We start from the raw sequence: 19,531 nt of genomic DNA on the forward strand, positions 1-19,531 counted from the left end.
TTGTCCCCAGTAGTGAATCTCTGGGTTTAATGAGCTCTTAGAGTATATGTAGTTGAGCCTTCCTTTCTCTATATACATTCCTGTTTTCCCTCATCTCCCCAGTGATGCAGCAATAAAATTACCATTTTAGGCTGAGCTGTTACATGTCTGTGTGTTTTCTGCAGTATTTTATGATAATGAATGAGCTTATTTTCTTTTTTTTTTATTTTCTTTTTTTTTTTTTTTTTTTTTTTTTTTTTGAGACGGAGTCTCGCTCTGCCGCCCAGGCTGGAGTGCAGTGGCCGGATCTCAGCTCACTACAAGCTCCGCCTCCCGGGTTTACGCCATTCTCCTGCCTCAGCCTCCCAAGTAGCTGGGACTACAGAGCTTATTTTCTTTGAATGCGCTCCAGTTTCAGTTCTGTGAAGGTTGCATTATTTTTAATTGAAAATCTCAGTGGGAACATGGATATTTAGGGGGAAAAGTCAGAGGTAAGTCAGGTGGCATTCAGCCTGACTGCACCTCAGCACTGTTCACCCGCCCGCACGACCAGCCAGCAGCCCTCATGAAAGACCTGATTCCCAAGGGAATGGTTGATAGCAGTTTGGGAAGATCGTCAGAATATTCCAGTAAATACCAAGATAGGTGTGTTACTTAATGAATTTTGTAAAGGCCTCACCAGAATATTGCTTGCTGGTGGCACATGGTAAACAGAATTGAACTGTTGCAGTTGAGGTCGGAAAATTCCTAATTGTTAAATGATTTTTGAGAGTTGATTGTGATGGCAGCATTCTGGCAGACAGAATTTAAAATCTATTCTGTAAAATATGCCGTAGCCTGCTAGTACCCTAACCCATAATTTATACTAGATTGGTGTGCTCAGATAAGCTCGGTGTGGTTGCATCATTTCATTTCATTGTCATTTCAAAAGCTGTGAAATTTGTTTTGGAAAATTACTCACAAAAATGGTATGAGTGGTTAATCCTTAGCCCATTGTTACAACATAAATGTAAACATATTGAAATTTTCACACATATATTTGAACAGACAGTGATTCATGACTTGAACAGCCCCAGACCTGAAGCTGTTCCACACTCCACTGAGAAGGCAGGAAGGGGAGTTTTAGAAGGTGTTCTTTGAGGGAGCAAAAAAGTATATTCATATTGGTGAACGTGTAACATCCCTAGATAGAGGTTAGTTTGGCGGTTCTGATTGGTGAGGCTTAAGTCGACAAGGGAGGGGGTTTCAACGGTTTGCTTATGAAGGAACTCAGGGCATTGGAGCCATCTCCAGGAATTAATGGCCCTGCAGTTAATTATTTTACCACCACTACGAAGAGTTTTGTTTGTCTCCATTGCCATTGTCTCCCATTTCCTAATTCTGATGCAAGACAGACTAAGAGTCATCGCTCATGCTCCCCAGCAGATAGTGAGCTCCCTGGAGCCATGGAGAATGTTTGGGCAGTCTTTGTATTTCCTCCTTCAAGACCTAGAAGGATACACTCCACGGTATTAGGTGCTCTGGGGAGATTTTGTGAAATTGAACCAATATTGAAGAAATTTCACGAGTTGCTAGTTTCTGTTCTGTCCTTTCCAGGAGGATGTTATGTAAAGATAACAATAGTTTTGTTTGTTATGTATATGGGACGTAACACTTTCAATTTTCTGGTTCAATAGGAACTATCCAAGATCACGATGCCAGTTATATTTAACGAGCCTCTGAGCTTCCTACAGCGCCTAACTGAATACATGGAGCATACTTACCTCATCCACAAGGCCAGTTCACTGTCTGATCCTGTGGAAAGGATGCAGGTAGGAGCCAAGGGAGGAAAAGGTCTAACTCTGAGAGACCTCGTTACCAACCCAGCCCCGAACACACACACACACACACATTCACACAATTAGTGTTAAATTCCATGTGAGGTTGGGCAATTTTATCAAAGCTCAGTCCGCACGTCTGGAGTGTCCTCTGGTCAGGGCGACACCATCGTGCAAAGACCGATGAGTATTACAGGAGAAGCGGGAGGTGGCCCGTAAGCAAACCTGGATATTAGGGGGCTTTTGCTAAATATTTAGTTGAGAAAGTAGCATTGTGTTAGGGGAAGAATTCAACCTTTCTTCTTTCAGACTTTCTCAGGGTATTTCCAAGAAGAAGTTAACACACACACACACATATAAAGTAGAAAAATATGTTTGTGCTTACTTGGGTATATAAATATATATACATTGCTATATGTTAAAAGACAGGAAGGAATTGCACTTTTTAATTTTTTAGATGGAAGATTTTATATGTTGTACATTGGGTGGACTAGTTAGAGGCAGAGTATAGTGGACACATTGTTCTCCTTCAGCAAAACAATAGCATTCTAAACTGAGCCTTTCTGTCCTTGCATTTATATAAATCAGCATTTTCCAACCTCAGTGGACTTAACACCAATTAAGTTGTGGAGTTTTATATCTCTTTCCCCAATCCTGGAGTGTGATACTTTTAAAAATTTTTAAATGAATTAAAAGTAACTTTGGACTTGAGGGTTTTTTGAAAGTCCTTAAGAGAATCTGTAGCACTGTTAGAGTGTGATGAAAACCATGGTTGGGAATAACCAGTCACTACAGGAAGTGACTGAAAGTTATTTTCATTCTGAATATCCAGGTTTCCATGTTCCACTGCTAGAGCCATATTAAAACTCCAAAGTAATTAAACTCCTCAAAATAATTCTGTAAATTACTGTCTTCGGCAAAATTTCAGTTCCTAAAAGAATGCGGTGCAAGCTCGGCTGTTTTTGACTTGGTCTCATGCTCTGTCCCACAGTGTGTAGCTGCGTTTGCTGTATCTGCCGTTGCTTCTCAGTGGGAGCGGACTGGAAAGCCTTTCAACCCACTGCTGGGAGAGACTTATGAATTAGTGCGGTGAGGCTTTTCTCTTGCATGCTCTATGTAGCCTTGCAGATGAAGAGGAGAAATACATATGTATTGGTCATCACCAATAACAATTACATAGGACTGGAGCAAGTTAACAATTTTGATGTCTGTTTCTAGGATAGCTATTATTTTAGAGACTGTCAAAAATATTGAAACATACATAAAAGCTACCATTAAAAAAATAACTGCAAGGATTTTTGTATTTCTGATCACATGGGATTAATCACCCTCCTTTTCTCCTTATGTAGATCATAAGACATGATCGAGTTTTTAAAAATAATCATTTAAGATATATTAGCTGGGTATGGGGACACAGGCCTATAGTCCCAGCTACTTGAGAGGCTGAGACAGCAGGATCTCTTGAGCCCAGGAGCTCTGGGCTGTAGTGCTCTGTGCTGGTCAGGTGTCCGTACTAAGTTTGGCACGAATATGGTGACCTCCCAGGAGAGGGAGGTCAGAAATGGAGCAGCTCAAAACCCCCATGCTGGTCAGTGGTGGGGTTGCACCTGTTATTAGCCACCGCACTCCAGCCTGGGCAACAGTGAGGCCCTCTTATAAAAATATCTCTTTATTAAAAAATATAAATAAAAGATATTAGCATAAGTATCTATTGTTTGCATAAAGCCAATGACTGCATCTGTAAGTGCAGTTCTGTTTGCTTGAGCTAGCCTGTGTGTTGTTTATACATGATTAAGGGACTTTATTTGGCTTTAGTTTTTCTATGTGTTCCTCTTCTTCTCTGCACAAGTTTTGATCTCATTTATTCCCTAGATGTTTGAAAGTGGACACAAAGTCATTCAAATTCGTCGGGGTGTTCTTTATTTTAGTTTGTTCAAGTAGCTAGCGTTACAACATTGGATTTGGTGGTGTGGGTTGCATTTGTATAATTTCTCATAGATTAAGTTGTTTCATTGCAAGGAGAATAAAGAATTGTTGGTTGGGCATAGTGGCTCACGCCTGTAATCCCAGCACTTTGGGAGGCCGAGGCAGGCAGATCACGAGGTCAGGAGTTTGAGACCAGCCTGACCAACATGATGAAACCCCATCTCTACTAAAAATACAAAAATTAGCCAGGTGTAGTGGTGCCTGTATTCCCAGTTACTCAGGAGGCTGAGGCAGGAGAATTGCTTGAACCCGGAAGGCAGGGGTTGCAGTGAGCCAAGATCATGCCACTGCACTCCAGCCTGAGCGACAGAGCGAGATTCTGTCTCAACAGCAACAAAAAAAGAATTGTTTACTTTGAAAGGGCAATTATATACATGTTTAATGATAGAGTTAATTATAATGTTGCTTTTTTTTTTTTTTTTTTAAATCTTAAGAGATGACCTTGGATTTAGACTCATCTCCGAACAGGTCAGCCATCACCCACCAATCAGTGCATTTCATGCTGAAGGATTAAACAATGACTTCATCTTTCATGGCTCAATCTATCCCAAACTGAAATTCTGGGGGAAGAGTGTAGAAGCAGAACCCAAAGGAACCATCACCTTGGAGCTCCTTGAGTGAGTTCTAATCAAGCCATTAAACTCTTTTCATGTATACCTACCTGTAAGTGTAGACATGCACACTCAGCTGACCTTATTGTTCAAAAGCTGGAGAAAAAGAAACAGCTTTCATATAATGCAAACTGTCTACCTCTGTGTAAAAGAATTTGAGAAACATGGCAGTAGCCATTGCTAATTAATCTGGATATGTGTAAGTAGTTTAACCTGATGTTTGACTCTGGTGTTTGGATCTATTTTAAGATGGATGGAGTTAATTGCTTCATGACATTTCTTATGAAACATGCTTTTTTATATCCTTGTGCCAATGTTTTGTTTACAGATCTTTCAAAATGAATTCACTTTGAGAAATAATGAAATGACAATTGTGTGGCACATGTTAGGCGTTAGATAAATTGGGAGTGCTCTTCTTTTGCAAGATTAGCTTTAAATCCACAATTAATTCCAGTTAGGATAGAATAAGCATACGATCCCCTATCTCTTTAACACTGATTACAACTAGAAACCCCAGACAGAAGACAAAGCAACAACCTGAGGACTCTGAAAAGTAGATAGTAGCAGGCAGACTGGGGAGGGAGATCAAAACCTGAAGACCAGTATGGCAGTGAGTTTACTGGTTTTATATATTTCTCCCATTTCTGGCTTAGAATCAGAGCAGCAAATTGCAGAACTGGGAACTGGAGGCAGACCGAAAAAGTTCTAAGAGTAACTCTCTCTTTCTAATTAAAGGACATAGAAAGACACCCTTGCAGGAAGTAGAGAATAGGGGAAATCCTGTTTCAATTTTGTCTCACAGCCTTGTCCCAAAGCAAGCCCTAGGGTCTGTAGCTACACTCTTGCTGCGATGGTGGCTGTGGCAATCACACACGTACCTCAAACTCAGAGTCCTTCTCTTTGGCCAGAGGGACTGAGTAAAGGAACCCCTGGGGTCCAAAGAGCGTGAGAGAATCCCTATTACTTGTTTTTCTTTCTTTTCTTTTACCCCTTTACCCCAGAGGAAGACCTAGTTGTGGGAGATACAAGACAGAGCAGAGAGGCTCAAACCCCAGCTTGCCAGCCGGAGGGGAGAGAAAGCGCCCCCTGGTGTCTAAGAGTGTTAGGGAAACCACGAAGAGGAGGGAGCTCAAGAAAGGGGGTCCCCTAAAGCTGTGTTATGAGTTCCTCAGCTCCTCCCTACACGCATGCACTGAAATGACCCAGAAGGCTCCACAAGGGCCTCAGGATCTGAAATACTGTGTGGCCTGAGATCCAGGTCCCTGGATGGCTATTGAGGGGTAGATCTGAGCAGCACTACAGAGGCTTTGAAAATTAAACTGACACTGGAATCAAAGCCCACAGGAGGAGAGTCAGGACTTCTGACCTGAAACTCTGTTAATTGCCTACTAAAACAAAATTTTTATCAGTATTCTCCAGAAGAGGTTAAGAGGACAGAGTCTTATAATATTTAGGTGTCCAGAATACAATCCAAAATCATTCAGCATAGCAAGAAACAGGAAAATCTCAACAAACTAAAATAGAAAAGGCAGTCAACAGACTCCAGTCCAAAGTTGACCCAGATACTGTCATTCGTATCCGAGATGTAAAGTAGCTCCACCAGAGAAAGGTGGACGCTCTCAAATGAGTAGAAAGACATTTTAGCAAAAAAAAAAAAAAAAAAAAGTATTTTTGGAAATTTTAGTACTAAAACTATAGTGATAGAATAGTAATAATAACTGGGATAGGCTCAATGGCAGAATGCAGATGTTGAAATATGTACAGGATGTGTTATGTTGAAAACTACAAGATACTGTTGAAAGTGATCAAGGATTATCTGAGTAATGCAGAGACACACTGTGTCTGGATATGTTTGGAAGCCTCAATTATAGTTAAGATGTCGGTTCACCCCTCACTGAACACAATCCAAATCAAAATCCCAAGATGATTTTTAACAGATACAGAGAAGTTGATTCTAAGTTTGTATGGAAAGACAAATGACAGAGAACAGCCAAAATACTTTTGAAAAGGAAGAGCAGAATTGATGGACTCCCACTACCCAATTTTAAGACTTAACTCTAAAGCTGTTGTAATCAAGACAGTGTGGTGGTGGCCAAAGTAGAGACTGCATAGATTAATGCGACAGGGAAGAGAATCCAGAAATTGACCCGCAGAAATGTGGTCAGTTGATTTTTGACAAAGGTGCAAAGGCAGTACTGCTAAGAAGAATAGTCCTTTCCACAGAAAACCGTCTGTGATATGGAGGCAGTTGGACATCTATATGTTAAAAAATGAACCTCAAACTAGACCTCACACCTTTTACAAAAATCAGCTCAAAATAGATCATAGGCTAAAATAAAATGCAAAACTAAGGGTTTTGGAAGAAAACGTAGGAGAAAATCTTACAACTTTGGATTATGCAAAGAACTCTTATGGATATGATGCCAAAATTACAACCCATGGAAGACAAAAAGTGATAAATTTGATTTTATTAAATTAAAAACCTTATATTGAAAGATACTGTTCAGAGAATGAAAAGATAAGCTATAGAATAGTAAAAATTATTTGCAAATCATATAGCCAACAAAGGACTTGTAGCTGCAATATATAAAGAATTCTTAAACTCAACAATAAGAAATGATAAGGTCAGGCGCAGTGACTCATGCCTGTAATCCCAGCACTTTGGGAGGCTGAAGTGGGAGGATCACTTGAGCCCAGGAGTTTGAGACCAGCCTGGGCAACATAGTGAGTCCTCGTCTCTACTAAAACATTTTAAAAATAGCCAGGTTTGGTGACATGAGCCTATTGTCCCAGTTACTTGAGAGGCTCAGGTGGGAGGATCTCTCAAGCCCAGGAGTTCGAGGCTGCAGTGAGCCATGATTACGCCACTGTACTCCAGCCTGGGCAACAGAGTGAGACCCTGTCTCTGGAACAACAACAACAAAAAGAACAATAAAAAATTATTTTGCCCAATGGGGCGAAAAATGTGAATAGATACTTCATATATATATATACATATATATATATATATGTATCAAATAAGTGCATGAAAAGATGCTGTCAGCTGATTGCAGTGGCTCACACCTATAATTCCAGTTACTTAGGAGGCTGAGGCAGGAGGATTGCTTGAGGCCAGGAGTTGAAGACCAGCCTAGGCAGCATAGTGAAACTCTATCTCTAAAAAAATAAAATAGGCCGGGCGCGGTGGCTCACACCTGTAATCCCACCACTTTGGGAGGCCGAGGCGGGCGGATCACAAGGTCAGGAGATCGAGACCACGGTGAAACCCCGTCTCTACTAAAAATACAAAAAATTAGCCAGGCGCGGTTGTGGGCGCCTGTAGTCCCAGCTACTCGGGAGGCTGAGGCAGGAGAATGGCGTGAACCCGGGAGGCGGAGCTTGCAGTGAGCCGAGATCGCGCCACTGCACTCCAGCCTGGGCGACAGAGCGAGACTCCGTCTCAAAAAAAAAAAAATAAAAAATAAAATAAAATAAAATAAAATAAATTTAGCCAGGCATGGGGACACAGGCCTGTAGTCATAGCTAAGCTAAGGCAGGAGGGTCACTTGAGCCAAGGAGTTCGAGGCTGCAGTGAGCTATGTTCCACCACTGCACTCCACCCTAGATGGTAGAATAAGACCTCATCTCTAAAAAATAAATAAATATAAATGTAAAAAGATGTTCAACAGCATCAGTTATTAGAGAACTACGAAGTTGAAACCACAATGAGATAGCCATATACCTATTACAATGTCTAAAACCAAAATAATTGTAAACATTGACAATCCCAAGTGCTGACAAGGATGTGGAAGAGCTAGAAATCTCATACAGGTTGAGTATCCCTTTATAAAAATATACTGGAAGTGTTTTGGATTTTGAATATTTTCAGATTTTGGAATATTTGCATTATACCTACCGGTTTAGCATCTCAAATCCAAAATTCCAAAATCTGAAATGCTCCAGTGAGCATTTCCTTTGAGTGTCATGTCAGTGTTCAAAAAGTTCCCGATTCTGGAGCATTTCAGATTTCCAAGTTTCGAATTTGGAATGTTCAACCTGTGTATTGTTGGTGTTGGAATGTAAAATGGTCGAGCCACCCTGGAGAACGGTTTGGCAGTTTCTTATATAGTTAACCTTATGTTTATCACATGACTCAGCAATACCACTCCTAGGTATTTACCTTAGAGAAATGGAAACTCACTTTCTTCCCAAAAGCTGTATACAAATGTTTATAGTAGCATTATTCATCACCACGAAACACTGAAAACAGCCCACCTGCCCTTCAGTGGGTGAATGGTCACACAAAGGGTGGCACATCCATACAGCGGAATCCTACTCAGCGCAAAGATTGATACGTAGAACAACACAGATGAATTTCAGGTGCATGATACAAATTGAAGATGCTAATCTCAAAAGGTAATCTACATTTATATGATGTCTGGAAAAGGAAAAACTATTGCAATGGAGAACAGATCAGTTGTTGGGGATAAGGAATGGGTTGGAGATCCAGGGCTTAGAAGTAGAGAAAGGTTTAACTACCAGGAGAAGCATGAGCGAAGTGTTTGTGGGTGGAGGAGTTGTTTAGGATTCTGATTGTGTTGGTGGTGGTTACACAGATCTGTACAAGCATAGACCTGATGAGCTTTACCTTATGTAAATTAAAAAACACATATCTAAGGACGAATATATGAAGGTGCAGCGGTGGCTCATGCCTGTAATCCCAGCAGTTTGGGAGGCCGAGGCAGGTGGATCACCTGAGGTCAGGAGTTCAAGACCAGCCTGGCCAACATGGCGAAACCCCGTCTCTACTAAAAATACAAAAATTAGCCAGGCATAGTGGCAGGCGCCTGTAGTCCCAGCTGCTTAGGAGGCTAAGGCAGGAGAATCGCTTGAACCCAGGAGGTGAAGGTTGCAATGAGCCGAGATCACACCACTGTACTCCAGTCTGGGTGACAGAGCGAGACTCTGTCTCAAAAAATAAAAAGTAATAATAAAACTTTTTTTTTTTTAACTTTTAGGTTTAGGGGTACATGTGTGGGTTTGTTCTGTTGGTAAACTATTGTCATAGGAGTTTGTTGTACAGATTATTTCATCACCCAGGTACTAAGCCTAGTACCCAATAGTTATTTTTTCTGATCCTCTCCCTCCTCCCAACCTCCATCCTGAGGTAGGCCCCTGTGTCTGTTCATCCTTTCTTTGTGTCCTTGAGTTCGCATCATTTAGCTCCCACTTATAAATGAGAACATGTGGTATTTGGTTTTCTGTTCCTGTGTTAGTTTGCTAAGGATAATGGCCTCCAGCTCCTCCATATTCCCAGAAAAGACATGAACTTGTTCTTTTTTATGGCTGCATAGTATTCCATGGTGTCTGCTTGCCACATTTTCTTTATCCAGTCTATCACTGGTGGGCATTTAGGTTGATTCCATGTCTTTGCTATTGTGAACAGTGCTGTAGTGAACATTCACGTGCGTGTATCTTTATGGTAGAATGATTTCTATTCCTCAGGGTATATAGGATTATAAAATATCGGGAGTTTATTCACATAGATGAGTTTTTTCCTTTGGTGAGCTGGAGGGTACTTTCTCTAGAAAGCGCTAAATAGACTTTATTTTCTGTTTCTACTTCAGCTTTTTTTTAATGTTTCATGACACTTTTGAATGCTTGAAATGATTATGTACCTAGTTTATTTGGAGTTTGGTGGAAGTATAGAATTTTTTCTTAAGCTGTTACTTCCTTTCAAGAAACAAGAATGGGCAAATGATCCCAATTTTATGGTGAGTTAACATCAATAGAATTTTTAAAGTCTTAGAACTTAGTTACCTCAAGCAACCTGGTTTGTTATTCTGAGTAATGGCATTTGGAGCAAGTGCACTTTTTAAACAAAATGATACCTCTCTCTTATTTTTCTGGGTTTGGTTTTGTTTTTTAGACACAATGAGGCATATACATGGACAAATCCCACCTGCTGTGTGCATAATATCATTGTGGGTAAACTGTGGATCGAACAGTACGGCAATGTGGAAATCATAAACCACAAGTAAGGCACCTTGGGGTACTTCATTCCTTCAGTTTTCATCAAGCAGTTTTAGTGGACTTCAGGTTTCTTGGTTTTGTCTGTCTTTAAAGAAAAGCTCTAGAACAGGCTGATGAAAATTTAAGAATCAGGCAATGTAGGTTGGGCGTGGTGGCTCACGCCTATAATCCTAACACTTTGGGAGGCCGAGGCAGGTGGATCACGAGGTCAGGAGTTCGAGACCAGCCTGGCCAAGATGGCGAAACCCTGTCTCTACTAAAAATATAAAAATTAGCCGGGTGTAGTAGTGGGCACCTGTAATCCCAGCTACTCGCGAGGCTGAGGCAGGAGAATTGCTTGAACCCAGGAGGTGGAGGTTGCAGTGAGCCAAGTTCATGCCACTGCACTCTAGCCTGGGCGACGGAGCAAGACTCCATCTCATAAAAAAAAAAAAAAAAAGAAAAGAAAAGAAATCAGGCAATATAACTCTTGAATGACTGGAAGCCCATTTATTTAATAAAGAGGGTTCATTAAAGTCTCTGATTAGGGAAGACTGGGTGAACCCAGCTCTCCTGGCTTCTGTGAACCTTAATTCCAATCTCAGCTCGTTTTGCTTCCTTTGTCTAGTGGGGGCCAGGGAGATGGAGCGTAGGAGTTACTAGAAAGAGCTGGGCTCCCATTCTACTTTGTGACCTTAGGCAAGTCACGTATTCTTTCTGCACCTCACGTCCCTTTTCTTTACGGTGGGAAGATTACCAATCGAGGATTGATCATGATCACTTTAGTGTGGAGCCGGGCACACAGAGAAAATCCGTAAACAGTAGCTGCTGCTAGAAAAATTATCACAGTTATTTTTCTGTACTGCTGCTTTGGTAATAAATGATCATCTGAACTTAATATTTTCTTTATAGGACTGGGGACAAATGTGTGTTGAATTTTAAGCCATGTGGCCTTTTTGGTAAGGAATTACACAAAGTTGAAGGCTACATTCAAGATAAAAGGTAAAATTTCCATTGTAAATGTTGAATAGTATAGATTTTGTTCACTAGATAAAATGTCTGTATTAAAATACATTGTCAGCCAGGCGCGTTGGCTCACGCCTGTAATCCCAGCACTTTGGGAGGCTGAGGTGGGCAGATCACGAGGTCAGGTTCAAGACCAGCCTGGCCAACATAGTGAAACCCCATCTCTACTAAAAATACAAAAAAATTAGCCGGGCATGGTGGTGGGCACCTGTAATCCCAGCTACTTGGGAGGCTGAGGCAGAAGAATTGCTTGAACCTGGGAGGTGGAGGTTGCGGTGAGCCGAGATTGTGCCACCACACTCCAGCCCAGGTGACAGCAAGACTCCGTCTGAAAAACAAAAAACAAAAAACATTGCCATAACCTAGGAAACAAGCATTCTAATAAGTTGAAAAATCTTTCGTCGCCGGGCGCGGTGGCTCAAGCCTGTAATCCCAGCACTTTGGGAGGCCGAGACGGGCGGATCACGAGGTCAGGAGATCGAGACCATCCTGGCGAACACAGTGAAACCCCGTCTCTACTAAAAAAATACAAAAAACTAGCCGGGCAAGGTGGCAGGTGCCTGTAGTCCCAGCTACTTGGGAGGCTGAGGCAGGAGAATGGCGTGAACCCGGGAGGCGGAGCTTGCAGTGAGCTGAGATCCGGCCACTGCACTCCAGCCTGGGTGACAGAGCGAGACTCCGTCTCAAAAAAAAAAAAAAAAAAAAATCTTTCGTCTACAAGGAAGTGTGTTTCATTAAAGAACCTGATTTGGTTGCGCACAGTGGCTCATGCCTGTATTCCCAGCACTTTGGGAGGCTGAGTGGGGAGGATTGCTTCAGCCAGTTCGAGACCAGCCTGGATAACATAGTGAGACCCTGTCTCTACAAAAAACATTTTTTTAATTAGGCAGGCGTGGTGGCGCATGCCTGTGGACCCAGTTACTCTGGAGGCTGAGGTGGGAGGAACCCTTGAGCCCAGGAGGTTGAGGCTACAGTGAGCCATGATTCTACCACTGTACTCCAGCCTGAGTGACAGAGTGAGACCCTGTCTCTGTCTCTGTCTCTCTGTCTCTCTCCCTCTCTCTCTCTCTCACACACACACACACACACAAGAAAATCTGATTCGTACACACCTTTATAGTAATATTCAGTTGCAGCAAAACAGTCGAAGACCATGTCACCCTGAACACGCCTGATCTCATCTGCTCTTGGAAGCTAAGCAGGGTCAGGCTTGTTTAGGACATGGATGGGAGACCATCTGGGAATACCAGGTGCTGTCAGCTTTAAAAAAAACAAACACTGGTTTGTTAACTAAACATCAGTTTTTCTTGCCAGCAAGAAGAAGCTCTGTGCCCTCTATGGGAAGTGGACTGAATGTTTATACAGTGTTGACCCTGCCACGTTTGATGCTTACAAAAAAAATGATAAGAAAAATACAGAAGAGAAGAAGAACAGCAAACAGGTGAACATCCTGTCAGGTGGTATCAAAGGATAACTGGATTCTTCAATGTGTCCTAATCCTTTTGGAGTTGGCCTGTTCTAGGGTCACAATTCGACTTTCTTCTTCCTTGTTGCTAATGCATATCGCTTTCCTCTTTTTAATGATCAGACATTTGCTTTAACAAGTACTCGGCATAGGCTTGTATAGGATATGGACACGTATCAGTTTTTTAACTGTGGAGCAGTTATATGCGGAACTTTGCTTTAATTCACATAGCTTTGGAATGTTGGAGTTCATCTTAATGAAAGAAATTTTCTTTTCCTCCTGTTGATGTGCATAGAAAGTTGAAATTGTTGAAGATTTAAAATTTCCTCCAAAATTCTGACATTTTCATGCTTATCAGTTTTGTTGCCTTGTTCCTTATCGTGAAATTACTGAAGTTAAGACTGTCGTAGTGAAAGGAGTTATCCCTGGACTGTTGTCCTCTTCTTACTAACCTTTCTTTGTGGGACAGTAAAATCCCAGTAGGGGAGGCACATGGCTTCCTGTCGCGTGGTCCCAAGCAGGCTCCAGTGGTTGGCAAACTCCTGCCCCTTCCCTCCAGGCATAACTGCTCGAGGACTGTACCTCTTTGGACAGGAAATATTTGTTTGAGGATGGATTCCTTTCCAGTAACCAAGATAATGGTTCCAAGAGCAAACTCTGGGTTAGAATCTTAGCCCCACCGCTGATGAGCAGTGCAAGCCCAGATTTCTCATCTCTCTGCCTCAGTGCCTTCATTTGTAACACGGGCGCCATAATAGCACCTACCTGTTAAATGAGTTAACAAACATAATGGGCTCAGAATAGTATCTGCTCATAGTAAAGACGGATAAAGTCATTTCTGCCAAAAGCACTTCCTCAGACTGGCATCTTGAGCGGCATCTGTGAGCTCGTTAGAAATGCAGGCGGCCCAGCTTCACCTCAGACCTACTGAAGACCAGTCTCTGGGGCTCTTTAACGTTTCTTATGCATGTGAAAGTTCAGGAAGCCCTAAGATCCCTCAAAAGCAGAAGGTGTATTTATGAGTGACTTTCTTTTGAGACAGAGTTAGCCTTGCTCCCAAAGTGAAAAGAGATTTATTAAATGGCCGGAGCATTCTGCTTTCCTGTGGCTGGGGCTGTTTCTTTCTTTCTTGGTTTCCCGTCAGCTGTGTGTGCACAGTTCTGCTTCCCTCTTTGCGTCCCGTGTTCCTGCCCACGGGAACTGTGCACCGACTGTGCTCCACAGCCAGCAGGAAACTGACAGGGCTGAGAAGGGCATGTCCGGGATTCTGGGACTCCTTGGCTGCAGCTCCTTGACAAAGACGATCTCCACAACACGCTTGCCTTCCAACTCTCTTCAGAGTGGGGATGGCCAAGAATGTTGGTGAAATTCCAGAGGACATTCCTTATATTCCCTAAATTCCCGGTCGGTCTGTGAGAAAGTGTTTTTTTTCCTCTTGGAGAGAGCAGGTATTCTCACACATCCACTGCTTTTCTGGTCTCTCTCGTTCCTGTGTTCCTGTCATCTGCCTACCATGGATTTCGTTCCTGAACACAGACACTGCGGGAAGTTTGTGTCATTAGCATTGTCACCTCTGTGCTATTTTGTAAACTGTATATTCACTGAATGTGTCTCAGGCAGGAGTTCTAGATTTGTTCACTGTGTGATGCTGGGACTAGGACTTACCCTTCCAAAGCCTTCATTCCATATGTCTAAAAAGCGGTCGTGACCTCTCCTCGAGGGGTTGTTGCATAAAGACCACATACATAGAACAGTAGCATAGCTGCGGCCGCGGGCAGGGGAGCCCGAGGAAACGCTGGCTCCCTGTGTTTCATCTAATGAAAAGTTCTCTTTTCATCAGATGCATTCAGGATCTCTCCTGGTCTTGTGCCATTGATACATTTAGTTGACTTCCCCAAGAGTGTAACCTTTTGTTGTTCTCAGATTGTTCCTTTCTAGCGTGTGGGCTCCACAAAAGTCAGGTAGTGACGGTGCTTCTCTAACACCCCAGTGGCTGAGCCTCCAGAAGTTCCTTAGTAGATACTTAAATGATGCTTTGGGAGGCAGGAGGATTGCCTGAAGCCAGGAGTTCAAGACCAGCCTGGGCAGCATGATGAGACCCCCCATCTCTATAAAAACATTTTTAAAATATTTGCTGGGTGTGGTGGCACATACCTGTAGTCCCAGCTACTTGGGAGACAGGCAGGAAACTCACTTGGACCCAGGAGTTTTAGGTTACAGTGAGCTGTGATTGCACCACTGTACTTCAGTGTGGGCAACACAGCAAGACCCTATCTCAAAAATATTAAAAATAAATACTCAAATGAATTATTTTGTCTTTAAAAAGGAAACAGCCTTAAAAACATAAAACCTTATAGGAAAGAGTGATGATGATAATGACTTAAATGCGGGTAACACTAAGTGGCACAACACACAAAGCTTGTGAGACTCTTAGCACCCACTCGGGCATTCAGCAGGTATCCATTGGCTTCCCACACTGTTCAAAGTAAGGATATAAGAATTAGAAAGTCACAGTGTCCCTGCCCTCATGGAGTTTACATTCTAGTGGTGTGCAATAAACAATGGTTTACAATTTGCAAGTGTGTATATATTTTCCTAAGGACAGGGATATGTTCTAAGAAATCATTAGGTGATTTCGTCATTGTGCGAACCTCATCCAGTGTACTTACACAAACTTAGATCGTGTATGTATTTTTATCTCTTTTATTCATGTGGAAAGCCAAAAGTCCCAACACTGTTACTGAGTATCAGTCATTTCCCTTACTTGATCTGCAATGCCAGTATCAAATGCCATATAGCAGATTTCTGTACATGCTCCACTATAACCTTAGGGGACTGCCATCATATTTACAGTTGGTTGTTGACTGAAGTATCATGATGTGGTGCTTGACTGTATCTTAAAACTTTTTACTGAAATTTTGTTCATTGGTTGGTTTTTCTAGATGAGCACCTCTGAGGAGTCGGATGAAATGCCAATGCCGGATTCTGAAAGTGTATTCATTATCCCTGGGAGCGTTCTTCTATGGCGAATAGCCCCACGGCCTCCAAATTCTGCCCAGGTGAGACTGGGCTTGCTGGCTGTGGCCTCGCTGTCTGTGTTCAGCACTGTGGCGCTCTTTCCTGGCACGTGCAGGGTCAGCCCAGGCAGCATGGAGACAGGCAGGTTGGCATCCCGAGCCCCCACTGAGTCCCGGGTGCTCCCTTCTTGCCTGAGCTCAGTGCATCGTAAGTGCATCATGCTGTCCATCCCTCTGGCATCTGGCTGGGAGGATGTATTGGGTTAGGGCTTCACTGGGGCTTAATAGCTACTTAGTGGTGAAACTTGCCCTGATTAAATATAAGCTGGTGCAGCCTAGTCAGTACCAGCCCTCCAGACCCAGCAAGAAATGATTTTAATGAAGATAAAAGAATGTTGGCTTTTGCTTAGAGTTCTATTTAAAGTTGATCATGATAGAGGATATTTATTCTGCAAAGCCTGCTTTGAGATTTTTTTGAGACAGATACCCACAGATGGTGCAGATTTGGGTGAAAACATTTAGATATGTGTGATCTGAGAAAGACTGACCATTGTTACCACGAAAGGGAGGGGGTCATTGTCAAGTCAACCCTCTTCTACTTTCAGGACATTTCGTTTTGCGTTATGCCTTGGCATGTGTTAATTTCATCCTTTTGCTTCTTTTCAGATGTATAATTTTACTAGTTTTGCAATGGTTTTGAATGAAGTAGACAAAGACATGGAGAGTGTGATCCCCAAGACAGACTGCAGGTTACGGCCTGACATTAGAGCCATGGAAAATGGAGAGATAGGTAACTAGCCAGTGAAGACTCATTTCTCGGGGGATGATGCTTTGTTTTATTCCTGGTGATTGTTAGCATCATTGGGGTACTAGCACTTTTAGTCTCTCTTAGAGATTAAGTTTGAGTTAACATTCAATTTAAATTCAGTAACTTTTTTTTTTTTTTTTTTTTTTTTTTTTGTTGAGACGGAGTCTCGCTCTGTCGCCCAGGCTGGAGTGCTGTGGCTGGATCTCAGCTCACTGCAAGCCCCGCCTCCCGGGTTTATGCCATTCTCCTGCCTCAGCCTCCCAAGTAGCCGGGACTACAGGCGCCTGCCACCTCGCCCGGCTAGTTTTTTGTATTTTTTTAGTAGAGACGGGGTTTCACTGTGTTCGCCAGGATGGTCTCGATCTCCTGACCTCGTGATCCGCCCGTCTCGGCCTCCCAAAGTGCTGGGATTACAGGCTTGAGCCACCACGCCCGGCCTAAATTCAGTAACTTTTATTTTAAATTTGGAAATCTGGGCAGACCTTATTAGCTCTTATTATTGTGGTAATACTCCCCTGAGAATTTAATATACTGGAGATGGCCAGAGGCATTTTCTGACTAATTAAGTCACTGTCTGCTTCAGAATTTACATAGCACCTTGTCAGCCTCAGAGGAGAGTGTGGCCTCCCCTTGGTTAATTATAACTTAAATGTTTTTGTGTGTTGGTATAAGTAGGTGTATATACTTACGTAGTATGTGTGATATTTTGATACAGGCATACAATATGTAATAATCACATCAGGGTAAATGGGGTATCAATTACAACATTTTTTTTTTCTTTTTTTATACAGAGTCTCGCTCTGTCTCCCAGGCTGGAGTGCAGTGGCGCAATCTCAGCTCACTGCAGCCTCCACCTCCTGGGTTCAATCTATTCTTGTGCCTCAGCCTCCTGAGTAACTGGGATTACAGGCACGCACCACCACACCCGGCTAATTTTTGTATTTTTAGTAGAAATGGGGTTTCACCATGTTGGCCACGCTGGTCTCAGACCTCCTGACCTCAGGTGATCCGCCCGCCTCAGACTCCCAAAGTGCTGGGATTACTGGCGTGAGCCACTGCATCCAGCCCATTTTTATCTTATAAATTTCTTCCAATCCAGTGATTCTCAAAAGGGGGGCATTTTCCCCCTGAAGAAGACATGTAGCAAAGTCTGAAGACTTTGGTTGTCACTTCTTAGGAGGTACTACTGGCGTCTGCAGGCCAGGAATGCTGCGAAACATCCTTTCCCACACCAGGCAGCCTCTTATGATAGAATCACCACATGGCCTTTTATGATACAGCCATCATCTAACATGTCATAGTGCCACAGTGGAGAAAAAGTGAGACACCGCGACAGTATTTTGGAAGACTGTTTAAATTCCTTAAGAATGGCATCTGAAGGAGCTCTGTGAGGTCTCACTAAGAATTTAGAATAATTTCACGTTTATTTAGTTTTTACACCCAATTTTTCATTGAAGAATTTTAACACAGTTGTTTTGGCCTTAAGAATAAGCAGGTTGTTCTTGGCAAGGTTGTTAAGAGCATAGGCTGTCAGAGATGCTGCGTCTGTGGTACCAGCTCTGCCTCTTACTAGCCCAGGTATCTGTTACAATTTTTGCTTGATATTTGACTCTGGTATTTGTGTTCTAATAAAAGGGAGAACGTGTAAATGGTTCTTTTGTGAAGTTCTTGTGCTTAATACTGTGCCTGGCATCCTCTATGTAGAGTGTTAATGGTTTGTATTGATGTTCTTATTTTAGATCAAGCTAGTGAAGAAAAAAAACGACTTGAGGAAAAACAAAGAGCAGCCCGCAAAAACAGGTCCAAGTCAGAAGAGGACTGGAAGACGAGGTGCGTGCCTGAGTCAGGGGGTGTGGCTCAGCTCTCAGGCAGGCTGCTGTGTGGGATGAGGCAGGGATGCCAGACACTGGCCCCAGAGCAAGGGTCTATCTAACACAAACCCTGCTGAGTTGTCCCAGGCCTGAAAAAAAGTTATTTCCACTGACTTTTATCCATTCATCCATTGATGGACACAGGTTAATTCCATATCTTTGTTATTGTGAATCGTGCTGTCGTAAACATAGGGATGCAGGTATCCCTTCGATACACTGACTTCCTTTCCTTTGGATACCCAGTAGTGGGAGTGCCGGATCCTATGGTGTTAAGTTTTTTTAAGAAATCTCTGACCGGGCGCGGTGGCTCACACCTGTAATCCCAGCACTTTGGGAGGCCGAGGCGGGCAGATCACGAGGTCAGGAGATCGAGACCATCCTGGCTAACATGGTGAAACCCCGTCTCTATTAAAAAAATACAAAAAGTAGCTGGGCATGGTGGTGGGTGCCTGTAGTCCCAGCTATTCAGGAGGCTGAGGCAGGAGAATGGCATGAACCCAGGAGGCGGAGTTTGCAGTGAGCCAAGATCGCGCCACTGCATTCCAGCCTGGGCAACAGAGCAAGACTCCATCTCAAAAAACAACAACAACAACAACAAAAATCTCCATACTGTTTTCCATGGTGGTTCTACCAATTTATATTCTACCAGTGTATGAGCTTGCTTTTTTCTGCATCCTCGCCAGCCTGTTTTTTCTTTTTAATAATTGCCATCCTAACTGGTGTAAGATAATAATCTTGTGGGTTTTATTCACGTTTCCCTCCTAATTAGTGATGTGGAGCATTTTCTCATATCCTGTTGGCTATCTGTATGTCTTCAGAAATGTCTCTTCATGTCTTTTGGATTATGTATAGCATGGTATATTAGAAAAATCATAGTCTTCAACATTAAACCTAAATTTGCCATCAGTTACGAGGTTGGGCAAGTTATTTAACTGCCTAGACATTCAGCTTCTCATCTGT

General features: G+C 42.7%; 1 protein-coding gene across 5 annotated transcripts in view; it reads left to right on the forward strand.

Annotated features, from left to right (window-relative positions):
* LOC105465188 (oxysterol binding protein like 1A) overlaps window positions 1-19,531 on the forward strand; it is a 226,096-nt gene that overhangs the window by 204,570 nt on the left and 1,995 nt on the right. For all 5 annotated transcript variants that reach the window (XM_011713465.2, XM_071085524.1, XM_011713491.3 and 2 more), the window contains 9 exons: window positions 1,656-1,790; window positions 2,788-2,885; window positions 4,217-4,399; window positions 10,302-10,409; window positions 11,297-11,386; window positions 12,725-12,851; window positions 15,818-15,934; window positions 16,559-16,682; window positions 18,440-18,530. In XM_011713465.2, the coding sequence (XP_011711767.1) occupies window positions 1,656-1,790; window positions 2,788-2,885; window positions 4,217-4,399; window positions 10,302-10,409; window positions 11,297-11,386; window positions 12,725-12,851; window positions 15,818-15,934; window positions 16,559-16,682; window positions 18,440-18,530 (1,073 nt within the window). The remainder of the gene's footprint in view (window positions 1-1,655; window positions 1,791-2,787; window positions 2,886-4,216; window positions 4,400-10,301; window positions 10,410-11,296; window positions 11,387-12,724; window positions 12,852-15,817; window positions 15,935-16,558; window positions 16,683-18,439; window positions 18,531-19,531) is intronic.

Source organism: Macaca nemestrina, chromosome 19 (genome assembly GCF_043159975.1).
Source record: "Macaca nemestrina isolate mMacNem1 chromosome 19, mMacNem.hap1, whole genome shotgun sequence".
Lineage (NCBI taxonomy): Eukaryota > Metazoa > Chordata > Mammalia > Primates > Cercopithecidae > Macaca > Macaca nemestrina.